At 38.4% G+C, this 12,453-nt stretch overlaps 1 protein-coding gene across 10 annotated transcripts in view; it reads right to left on the bottom strand.

Moving 5' to 3' along the window:
• Positions 1–1,361: 1,361 nt before the first annotated feature.
• The window catches only part of SRRM1 (serine and arginine repetitive matrix 1), a 43,440-nt gene continuing 32,348 nt past the window's right edge, over positions 1,362–12,453 (bottom strand). For 8 of the 10 annotated variants that reach the window (XM_019650228.1, XM_019650230.1, XM_019650229.1 and 5 more), the window contains 5 exons: positions 8,836–8,946; positions 6,645–7,109; positions 5,871–6,066; positions 2,800–3,009; positions 1,373–2,408 (listed from right to left, as the gene is read on the bottom strand). In XM_019650228.1, coding sequence (XP_019505773.1) covers positions 2,304–2,408; positions 2,800–3,009; positions 5,871–6,066; positions 6,645–7,109; positions 8,836–8,946 — 1,087 coding nt within the window. In that variant the 3' untranslated portion in view covers positions 1,373–2,303. Of the gene's footprint in view, positions 2,409–2,799; positions 3,010–5,870; positions 6,067–6,644; positions 7,110–8,835; positions 8,947–12,453 lie in introns of all 10 variants that reach the window. The other 2 variants (XM_019650234.1, XM_019650232.1) reach the window with 1 other exon arrangement.

Here is a 12,453-nt window from a genome sequence, read left to right as displayed (position 1 = left end):
AAGTGAAGATGTTTCAAGAAAGGAATCACTGAGCCAATCCTGCCAAGAGGGTTCATACAGTAAGGATGGAGAATGAAGCACTCACTGTGGCAAAATGGAGCAGCTCAGGCAAGAGGAGGAATGAAAGCCTATTGAATAAATGGTATTAAGTAAATAAGTGAATTGGCTAGATAGATAGATGCAAGTACCCCACGGATGTTCACTGGTTTGTTCACACCAGAATGGATTAAGGTTAACAACCACCACCTTAGAAACGGGATATCCTGTGCTTTTCCTACATCACAGAATTATAAGCCACATGGAACATCCTTGAAAATGGAGTTGCTGCACTGCACACATGTGTAAGAGTCTATTATCAACCATGGAGTCACTCTAGACTGCCTCAGTTCAGTCCCTACAGAAGCAGCTTCACTAAGCTTTCGCCTTGTTACAAATCACTCTAAAACCCAACCTGTAAAAACAGCCCCTTTCCATCCATGTCCTTTAGGTAAAAAACTTGTTTTCCTGAAATTAAGACATGTAGCCATTTTCTTTCTTTTTTCTGATTCAACTGCCAGAAATTACAATCAAATTAACTGCCCATGTTTCAACCTGCTCAGCTTAAGATTCGTGGTGCCCAAATTCCCTTTTACTTCTTTCATATGAATATTGCTGTTTCACTTTATACAATGTTATCAACTCCAAGTTTCCTCAAATTATTTTGCTCTGCTAAATCGTAAATGCAAAAATGGCTTGACTGTGGACAGTCAAACATTAAACACACACACCCCTGATAGAAGGAGGTTGCTTGTCATTTGTTAGCCTTCATTCACTTCCTGGAATGTGCCAGACTCCTGCCTCAGGGTGGACACAGACACTGTTTGCTCTGTCTGAAACACTCTTCACCCATGCCTGGTTGACTTGCCCTGTGAATCATATACAAAGGGTGCCAAAAAATAAATGTATACACATTTTAAGAAAGGAAAAAACTATTAAAATTGTAATACTCAATATATAGCATTAACAAAAGATGAATATAAGTCATGTTTGACTTTTGCAATTACAAGAGGTGCTCAAAGTGGTTACCATCAGCATCCAGACACTTCTGAGTATGGCGAACTATTGTTTGAGCAACACTGACCAAAGTGTCTACTTGTATACATTTTTTTGGCACCCCGGTATGTTCCAATCACACCATGCACTTTCCCTTCACAGCACTTATCATATTAATTATTTAAATAAAGATGGTAAAAACAATTTCACCACTTTTTTTTTTCCTTGCCCAACCCTCACTCTGTCCTAAGTGCCAAGGGGGTAAAAAATGTAGGCACTAAAATTTCCAAGAAAGGCAGGTTTCCTGCAGTATTGAGGTAAGTAAAAGTGAGTGGCCAACATTTTTAAATTTAGAAATTTATTCTGTTTAATCCACAAGCTTTATATAGCTTTAGTTTAAAAAAACAAAATAAAACAAAAAACAAAAACAGTGAAAACAAGACACTATTTCAAAGTCTGGGCCCTTCCAGCCTTACAAATACAAGAGCTCTGAAAGTTGTATATACCAATTGGAAGAATAAGACAAAATTATGAATGGAGCCATGACATTTCATAAAACAAAATTTTATATAACTCAAGGATCCTTCCTGGGACTAGTTAATTGCCTTTACAAAAAAACACAACAGAATAGAATGAAATTCCAGTGTTCCAAATTAACTTGTTACACATCAATGTAAACCCACAGTGTCCTGGCAAACAACATGCTTTCATTTTCTATCTCATCCTAGAGCTCGAATCCTGATTCATTTCAGCAGTGACTCCACAGGCAACAGGAAAGATTGTGGCATTAAAATATTCATTTATACTTTTGTGGTAGTTCAACAGTGGTCTTTCTGGGCAAGCCTGCAAACCATACAAGGTTGGAAGCATCATAACTTAAATGGGTGTGAAGACTCAAATAAGTAAAAGAAAAAAAAAAAGGAAGAAAAAAATAAGGAAAACCTCTGGGAATAGCCAGGGGCATTTAAAGAAACCATTAATAATGCCAACGATATTTAAACCCCCTTTTTTAAAAAGGGGATTTTTTTTTTTTTTGGCTTAAAATATTTCACTCTAAATGGATTGATGTCAGCTGTCAATGAAAGAATGTCACTAATACACTGTGGACGCCTTTTGCAATGTAAATCCATGCCCTTTTTATACATGGTGAACTTCAACCTAGCAATTATTACAACAAATGTTATAGTCTAAAGCTCAAACACATTTTAGCAATTTTGAAATTGAATTGAGTACAAACCAAATAAAATTTACATCATAACAAACATTTCCACCTAAGACTGTGGGGACACTTGAGCCTTCCGCATTGATCTCAGGGCCTTTTCACGCAGGTGCTTTTCTAAGTCGTCAAGGTTATCTTCAGCTTCACTTTCAGTCTCCTTAAAAAAAACAAAACAGAAAGGTCATTATCGTCAAGTCACAAGACACTTGTGTGAGAGGTAGTGAATATAGAGCAAAACCAAATGGTGGTGATGGCTGTACAACTCGATGAATATACTAAAAACCACTGAATCGTATTCTTTGAATGGGTAAATTATACATAGCGTGGTATGTTAATTATATCTCAGAGACGTTATTTTAGAAATATACATTAAGCTTTTTGGCAGCCATTCCTATTCTTATCCTTAGTCTTGGCATATTTCTGTTCCTGGTAGGTCATCGAAAAACAGATCAAGGGAGTTATCATCCAAGTAGCCAATTATTAGAAAACATCATTTCTCAAAAGCAAATTCCAGTACTTGTATAAACCACAACAGTGTTCATAAATACCTTCTTCAGCTCTGGTTCTGCCTCTGGTTCTTCCTGTGCTGATGTGGTCGTGGGGGCAGCAATGGTTGCAGGGCTTACAGCAGCTGCAGCAGCTGTAGCCACAGCCTTTTCCTTCTTGTGTTTTTTGTGTTTCTTGTGCTTCTTATCCTTTTTGTGTTTCTTGTCCTTCTTCTTCTTCTTTTTCTTTCCACCTCCTTCTTGGTCCGAATTCTAGAAATCCAGGAAAACAGCAGCAATAAAATCAATCATTAAAATTCCATCCAACTCAACATTTTATTTCCTCAAGGAAATTAACTAAATGGACCCATCTCAAGATTTCATAAGGCTTTAGGGAAAAAAAGACCCAAGGCCAATCTCCACCAAGAAAAGTATTCCTAGAGATGGGAACCACATTGAAAGCAAAGATATTCGTCACATATTTTAAGGGTGAGAACGGATCTTGAAGGTAACTTGATTTTTTACAATTTTACGCATCTAGTTTCACATTAAACCAGGTTTCCTGACAAGCTGTGAGTCAGGTCTCAAGGACTGGAGTGAGTCAGGGTCTACCTCCAGATGTAAGAAAAAGCAGCATGTGCAATAGAAAAATAAGTCTCTGAACTCAAGTAGGTCTGAGCCGAATTCTGGTTTCTGAATCTATTAACTATTTGATCTCAGGCAAATCTGCTAGACTTTTTTTCTGAAGCCTTTTTGTCAACCTAAACTGTGTCTGATAATCCCTGTTAAAGCTATTGTGATGATTAAATGGGTGTACCTGTAAATCACCCACTAGATTAGCCTAACACACAGCCAGCTTTGACAGTCATTATTTCTAAATACATGCTTGTAGAATGCCATGTTTCTTAATCACCACCTAACCTCTCCTTAGGGCAGAGGTGGTTTATCCTTCACTGCACATATACCAAGTTAAGCAAAAGGCAGGCTCTGTTATAACTGAATTGTGTCTGTAATTCTTCAATTTCACATTTCTAAGCAATTACTTAAAACCCCCCAATTTATTCAGTTAGTTTGCATAATTCAGTCAACCCTGTTTAGATCGACATTTAACCACTAATTTTATCACAAAAACCTGTCCAAGATCAGATTAATAATGCACAAAAGGGGAGAAAAGGTTTAAGCCCCAATATTTTAGCACACCAATGATTATTTAAACTTGACACTGTAAAAACAAAAGTGTTATTCTCAAGTAGCTTGCCAAAGACAAGACTATACTGGACAATAAAATATTTTCCTTTCCATCTAATATTTCACAGGTTATAAGGTTATTTTTTTATTATAAATAATGTACAGTTGACCGCTGAACCTTATAACCTGTGAAATATTAGATGGAAAGGAAAATATTTTATTGTCCAGTATAGTCTTGTCTTTGGCAAGCTACTTGACTTAATTACCAACCCCAAAAACCCTTAATTACAGCCACCCCTCAGTATCTGCAGAGGACTGGCTGCAGGACCTCTCCCTGATGCCAAAATCCATGGATGCTCAAGTCGCCACCCACCCCCATGGATTCCAACTACAGATCAAAAATACTGTTTCAATCTGAAGTTGGTTGAATTTGCGGATGCGAAACCTGGGGATATGGATGGCCGACTGTTTATTGAAAACAAACACACATATAAGGAGATCTGTGCAGTTCAAGGGTCAACCGTATTTCCACTGTAGAAAAAATGAGCATTGAAGTACAAAGAAGAAAAATTCCAATCACTCATCATTCCCCAAACACATAACACACTGCCAACATTTTGTTATCTTCTTTGTGATATGTATTTTTTCCTTTATAAAAGTTGAATCAGGGCTGGCCAAGTGGCTCAGCTGGTTAAGAGCTCACTTGGGAGCGCCAGCTCTGAGCAGCAGGACCCTGGTTCAGATCCCACATGAGGGCCAGTGACACTGCCCTCTACAGCTAAGATGCTGAACAACAGCTCAACCTGGAGCTGAGCTGCTGTGAGTTGCCGGTGACAGCGTAGGCTGCAGCCTCTGCTGCAATGGGCTGCCATAAACTACCATGAGTGGCTGGCAGCCATCGTGAGTGGCCAGCAGCAGGTGAGAGCTGCCGTGAGCCACTGTGAGCGGCCGACCAATGACCGGCGACCGACGGCCTCACCCGGGAAGAGCTCAATGATCACAATACCAACATAGGCCAGTGAAGCAACATCTTCCACAACTAGACTGAAGAACAAAACAGAAATTTGTCTGCCTGTCTGTTCCCCTTCCCCAATTCTCCAATAAAATCCCTTTTTAAATTATTTTTATTAGGGGAAGGGGAACAGACAAGTTGCTGTCCTTTTGTTCTTCAGTCTAGTTGTGGAGGACGTTGCTTCACTGACCCAAGTTGGTACCATCACTGCGCTCTTCCTGGGCAAGGCAGATCAGTCGCCGGCTTCCGGATGGCCGCTCATGCTGGCTGCTGGTTACACAAGGTAGCCCATGGCAACCCACTGCAGCAGGGGCTGCAGCCTACGCCGTCGCTGGTGACTCACGGCAACCCAGCTCCAGGTTGAGCTGTTGTTCAGCCATCTTAGCGATAGAGGGCAGTGTCACTGGCCCTCATATGTGGGATCCGAACGGGGGCCCTCTGGCATCCCAGGCCAGCTCTTAACCAACGCGCTACTCGGCCAGCCCCCCAATAAAATCTTAAAAAAAAAAAAAGTTGAATCATATTAATAGACACAATCTAAGATTGCAAGTTTTATTGATTTGTGTGATCTTAACTAGGTCCGCAAATGTGTCAAACACTAGAAAAAAACAGCAGAAATACTAAGGTATTTCTACCCCTACATAATAGAATCATGGGCAATTTATTCTTTCTGTTTTTTAAGATTTTTCTATATAGCCCAATCTCAACCACCAGGAATGTGGAGCTTAACACTATTGGACATATTGCAAATTAGTGGGTGGCTAGTGTTAAGTGTGGACTGCTGGTGCAACCACTACCACTGAATTTGTGCCTCCTTGAAGCCCTTCTGAACCACAGAAAACAACGCTTCTGAGCTACAAAAGACAAAAAACTGTCTCTGTTGCCAAGTGACCATGTAGAATTATAAAGGATGTCCAAAACAGGGCAGACGTACCCTTGCCGGTGATGGGCTTGGTGTCGGGCTTTTAGCCTTTTTGACCGGTACCGCTGGGGACCAGTTGGTAGAGGGTGACTGAGACTGGACAGGAGATGGAGGTCCTGGGGGTTTTTTAGCTGCTGGCTCAGGAGATCCTGAGACAGATCGGGAGGATGAGACCCTCCTTACAGACTGAGGGCTTGGTGAGGCAGCCCTAGACAAAGGGAAAAAAACCAAAACATTTAGTATCCAAGAACAGATCTTTCCTAAGAGAAAAATAACCAACTACCATTATACAACTAGGTCACAAACTTTAAATATTTTACAGCATTTAGCTTGCTGATTGAGTATACTAACTCAAATTTATATCATCTAAGTTTCCTAGAGAATAGTTCAAGCTCCACAAACTTCTTTCCATTCTGTTAATGATTCTTCCTGTATGAAATTAGTAATGCCAATTCTTTGTATTTTAAGACTGCTTTAATCAGTCTTACATAGACATGCAAGAAACATTCTATGCATTGCTTCAGAGTTTAGTTTTGGGAGCACACCCTCAATTAACTCCTAAGAACCAAGTATAAAATCCTACGGCATTTGGATTATGCCATAAGGAACCATCCTGGAAACAGAAAAGGATCTCTGAATAGTGCCCTAGAATTTGCCTTACAAGTTTGTGTTCATAGCTTATTCTTTCCTGTAATTTCTTAGTAAAGCAGGGGGAAAAGCTTCCAAATATAAGGAGAGCTATGCAAGTTAGTGTTCCTAACCAAAACACATAAGGTATTTTTTTACTTTTTTGTCTTTTTGGGTTCCGGAGTCCTGGAGACTCTCCTAATTGGTCTAGTACTTGGAGATGGGGACTGCCTTCTTTGGGGTGATGATGATGCTCCTCTTCGAACAGGTGGAGGACTTGAGGAGGTCTGAGGAGCTCGAGGCCGTGGGGAGGGCGAATGCCGTTTGTTTGGTTGTGGTGACCGGGCCTCCCGGGTAGACCGGCTCGGGGAAGACCCTTTCCTATGCTTTGATGACAATGAAGGCGAACGTCTCTTGGTGACTGGGGAGCTTCTTTGTTTGGGAGGCGGAGAATGGGAGACTCGATGCTTTGGTGGTGGAGATGGCGATGCCCTTCGTTTAGGAGGGGGTGGGGGAGAAGTCGTTCTTCTCTTTGGAGGAGGGGAAGGAGAATATCTCCTCTGTATTGGAGGAGAATATCTTCTTGGAGAAGGTGAGCGCCGACGTGGGGGAGGAGAAGGAGTCCTAGGAAAAATTACATCAGTAAGCGAAAGGCCCAACAAGATAAAGAACTAGTCTACGAAGAAAACTAGCCAGCAACTATGGCTATACAGGCATTCCTCAGACATTGTAGGTTCTGTTTCAGATCACCACCATAAAGGGAATATTGCAACAAAGCAGATCACGTTAATTTTTTGTTTTCCCAGTGTATGTAAGTTATGTTTACACTATACTGTATTAACTGTGCAATAGTGTTATTTCTTTTAAAAAGTGTACATGTCAATTAAAAAATACTTTATTACTAAAAAATGCCAACCTCATCTGAGTCATCTTTTTTGCTGGATGGTCTTGCTTCGATGTTGATGAAAACGCACTATTTGCAAAGTGCAATAAAATGAGGTATGCCTGTACTAATCTAGCAACAGGAAAAGGGAATGCCTTCTAAATGAAAATGCTATACCTTTATCCTCATTTAAAGTAAAAATATCACTTGGTAAATTCCTGTTTCTCTTAGATGACGACATTCTAGTTAACAGAAATTTGCAGTTTTCAAAATGAATTCAAATTTGTTAAGTCATTTAACACAACCCATACAAAACCAATTGAATGTTTTTTGAGAACAGAATCTTGCATTACTTTGAACGTCCTTGATCATTACATATTGGGTTGTCGGAAAAATCATCATGCAGTTTTGAAACGAAAAACATAGGAAAATACATCATGACTTTTCTGACAATCCAATAGTAACTCTGCTATGTGGTATCATCTGAGCTGGCGTTTGGACTCTATCTACTGTTGGGCAGAATGCATCCCTGTGAGAACCTGACCTACCTCTTAGCACACACCTGGCACACAACAGGCATTCAAGAACGGAAGTTGCCATGATACTGCTTGGTAATGTATTTGAGCAATACCATTATAAATTTTTTCCTAACTTTTATTTTGAAATCATTTTAGATTTACAGAAGAGCTACAATAACAGGGGAGATTTGCCACTTAACATTTTATAATCATAGAAAAATTATCAAAACTGAAATTAACCTCAACTGATATTAACTAAAATATCAATATCACCCATTTTCCACTAATGTCCCTTTTCTGTTCCAAGTTCCAAAAATCAGAATCCCACGTTGCATTTAGTTGTCATGTATCCCAAGTTTCTGCTAATTTGTAACTGTTATTCAGTCTGTCTTTCATGATTGACATTTTTAAGAGTACTGGTCAGTTCCTCTGCAGAATGACCTTCAAACTGGGTATGTCTATTATTTCCTAATAATTAGACTGAGGTTCTACATAATTGGTAAGGATACTACAGAGGTACCTTGGAATTATGTGATGCCAATATGTATTACTGGAGATGTTAACTTTGATTCCTTAGTTAAGAAGGTATCTGGCATTCTTCACTAAGTTAATACTTTTCCCTTTACAGTCACTAAATAGTGTTTCCACCTTTTAATTTAGTATCTGTATTGATGTAATTCACATACCGTAAAAGTCACCCTTTAAAGTGTATATACTTCAATAGTTTCAGTATATTCACAGTTGTGCAACCATTATCACTCCCCATTCCTATCTAGGCAACACACTTTCTATCTATAGATTTCTGTGTTCTGGACTTTTCAGATGCATGGAATCATATAGTATGCATTGTTTTGTGAATGGCTGAGCAATGCCACCCTAATAAAATGTTTCAATCATAAAGATTCAAAGTTGTTCCAATTAGCTCCAACAAGCGTATCTGATAAAGTACCTTCGTCGCGGTGGTGGTGTGGGAGACCTGCGCCGGCGAGGAGGAGGAGCAGGAGAAGGAGAACGTCGTCTTCTGGTGGGTGGTGGGGAGGGACTTCTCCTCCGTCTACCACTAAAGAATGAATTATAGTGATTCTGAATAGCATTTATAATTAAGTGATCCACATGACACCGTTTCAATCATTGTTAACCCAAAGCGCACAACTGTTGCTCTATTCCTCAGAGCAGTGTTTTTCAAACTATAAGTCAAGACTATTAGTTAAGACCCTGGGTAACAACCAGCATTTAAAAAAAAAAAATCAGAAAATCAAGAGTCTTACTTATAGTAAGGGTAAATATTGTTTTGTGAAATTTTTGTTCAGTATATAAATATTGTAGTCTGTCATGAAATAAAACACTCTTAACATAATGTAGGAAAAGTTTTAAAATGCTGCCTTAAACCACAGCTTTTAAATTGGCATGCACACCAGAATCACCTGGGAAACTTATTTGAGCTTTGCGTTCACCAGATCTGGGCTATGGTCTAGCCCAGGGGTCGGCAAACTGCGGCTCGCAAGCCACATGCGGCTCTTTGGGTACGTTCTGTTCCGTCTCAAAAGTTTGCCGACCCCTGGAAGAGCCAATCCTGTCCTTCAACAATTGAAAAATTATTCGAGTCATAAATATATTTTTACAAATAAGGAAAACTTAAAGTAATATTATAAATGAAACTATGATAGTTTTATTTTCATTTTCAATTTTACTTCAGAGCCACATGTACGTACCCAAAGAGCTGCATGTGGCTCATGAGCCGCAGTTTGCCGACCCTTGGTCTAGCCGGTGTATTTTGAAAAGGCTCTCTACAGGTGACTTTCCAATTCCTTACTAGGAACAACTAACTGCATTAAAGCCTAGGAAAATTCAATGTTTCAATACAGAAATTTAAATTTTTAATAGTCAACAGTGGCTTAAGGCTCCAAATCTGGGTGCCTCCACTCCAAGTTCTTTATTTTTTTAAATGTTATTTCCACTGCTCAGGAGTTGCATCCTGTTAACTAAAAACACTATCCAAAGGCAAGGGACCAAAGTTGTCTAGCACTAAAGCTACCAATGGGAACAATTTGGTTAAGATATAGATAAGGATCAAATAAACCTTAATTCTGGGCTCAAAAACACACTCAACCAACATAAAAAGCACACCTGAAATATATTGTACCAACTGTACTCCCTATAGCAATCTCCCTACAGATGTATTAAAATATACGCTAAGTCAGTTTGCCACCTTTTGGATAAGTTTGTATATAAAGTAGTCAAATAATGTAATTAATTCTTAATTTCTTGCCCAGTACAGAATTGATGCTTCCTGTGAATCTAGAAATGTTTTCTAAGTTTTATTAGTCTTGGTTCCCTTTAAAACTTTAAAACTTGGTTCCCTTTAAGGCAGCTGTTAACAGAACAGAAAACAATCCTGAAATTAATTTTCAATTTAAATTTATGTTGTGTGGGGACTAAAACTTCACTTTGAACAGGTTTAATATATAAACTATTACAGGTAATATATGAAGACAGATAAGCTTCAGATGAATGAAATGTAGACACTGAACTATTAATTACAAGAAAGGACAATTAAAGGAGAAGCCACTTTATCAGCAGTAAGGCTAGTCAAGACTCATGGGACCTGGAGAAACAGGATGGCTGCAATATTGTTTCAACAGGAAATAAGATTTCAAATGGGAAAATATATTTGGGTTTTGACTTAAAAAGAAGAAAAGCAAAGGTTTACATTTGCAAACTTTGAGGATGAGGTAATATAAACCAGAACTCTCAATGTTATCAGTGGGTATAATAGCCTGAGAGGCTATTACTGTTATGTGGCTTTGCTTTAAAAAATATTCTTCCCATTTCAGTGTGCAACACTTCAATCAAAATTCTCATTAAAAATTGGACTCAGATTAGAATCTACTGATACACTGATAACCTGAAATATTGATTTTGTACCTCAGTTTCATTTGTAAAATGAAAGACTTACAGTAACTAAAAGGTCTCTTTCAGTAATGACCTTCAATGGCCAGTGTTTCCGTGTGAGAAAATAACCAAAAGGAGAGTAAGAATAAAACCATAACCAAAGTAGCATAACATAAAAGAGCTGCCAGGAAGATCTGATAATCACTTATAAGTGGACTCTTGATCCTACACAGCTCTATGACCTAGAAGACTAGTTTCTTCACTGATCTGATAAGGCACACATGTCAAGCCGAGGCTTCAAATGTGTACAGAAATTGAGTAGAAAAGTTTTCCCCTTAAAATATGTGACAACTAGTTTTAATATGCCTCAATAAGTGATGTAGCCCTTAGCCCCCCAAGTATTTAGGAACAGACAAGTCTCATAAGGAGCCAGCTTGCTATCTCTGCAGTGACCTCTTCAGGAAAGTGTACTTCACTAGTAGTCACGATGCAATAAATGGTGAAAGTTATAGATGTGACAACTGTAATCAACTACACTAAATATGATCAATCTACCTTGAATCCTTTAAGTTAAGGAGTGTTCCACACCCAAAGACAAATGTTTAAGAGCATGAAAAATATTACATTTTTCAATGTTTAAGCCTTAGTTGAAACCAGACTATATAAACACTGAAGCATGATATCAAATAATTATTTCTCCATCTCTAAATCCTAGACATCTAATTGCAATTTCTAACATCATTCAACTTGAGGTTACTAGTACAACTTAGTACCTTTTTAACAAGGAGAAACAAAACAAAAACACCTTGGAATAGGGTGATAAACATTAGCGTTGGTTTCATTATAGTGAGAAATCTCTTTCCAGTCAATAAAATAGTTCCATAATTGGGGAGGGATCTTACCTCTAACCTAATTTTGTTAGCTGCTGTACTGTCAATTTTATAGAATGTCAGGGGTAATTATAGCTGGGAAGAAAATACCTTAGCATCTAAATTAATCTTTTTTTAGGTTTTTGTTTTTTATTGACAAGTAATAATTACTTCCACAGCACAAATACACTGCTTTGCTCCACCACAAACATTGCTGACTGGTTCCAAAAAACCTTTCCAAGAAAACACTCTTATTAATGAGGCTACAACACTACAGCTTCAAAAACTGAACCAAAAATAAGACAGTGTGGTATTTTCAGGAAGAATAAATACTTAGAAATTTAGTGGCAACTAAATGTCCCCCAAACAGAAGACTAGTGAAGACAGTATAATGGTATGCCAATGGTACAGGTCTTTGTCACTTTGTAACCCTAAAAAGCTTACTTTACTACTACTTCTGGGCTTGTTTTTCACTCATGAGAAAGGCCTAAATTAAGAGATTTCTACATACAATTCAACTCTAAAATGTTATGTTTTATGGTCACAAAGACACTGATAATCAAAATGGTCTAATGAAGGTATGCAACCCTATCTACCTACTATAAGAACACTGAAGGGGGGCCAAAGCCTTCCATTCCTTTTCCACTTTTTGAAGTCTCTCCATAGTTTTTCTGGCCATCCCTAAAGTCACCACAAAACCATTCCCCATTAAATCTAAGGAGCTATTATTATTATCCTATCTCTTGGAAAAACATTCAAATACTGTAACTGCACAAAAATCTATGTTCAAGTGATGTCTAAAATGA

The sequence above is a fragment of the Hipposideros armiger genome, unplaced genomic scaffold (assembly GCF_001890085.2).
Source record: "Hipposideros armiger isolate ML-2016 unplaced genomic scaffold, ASM189008v1 scaffold_138, whole genome shotgun sequence".
Lineage (NCBI taxonomy): Eukaryota > Metazoa > Chordata > Mammalia > Chiroptera > Hipposideridae > Hipposideros > Hipposideros armiger.
This window is presented reverse-complemented; position numbering and strand designations above follow the sequence as displayed.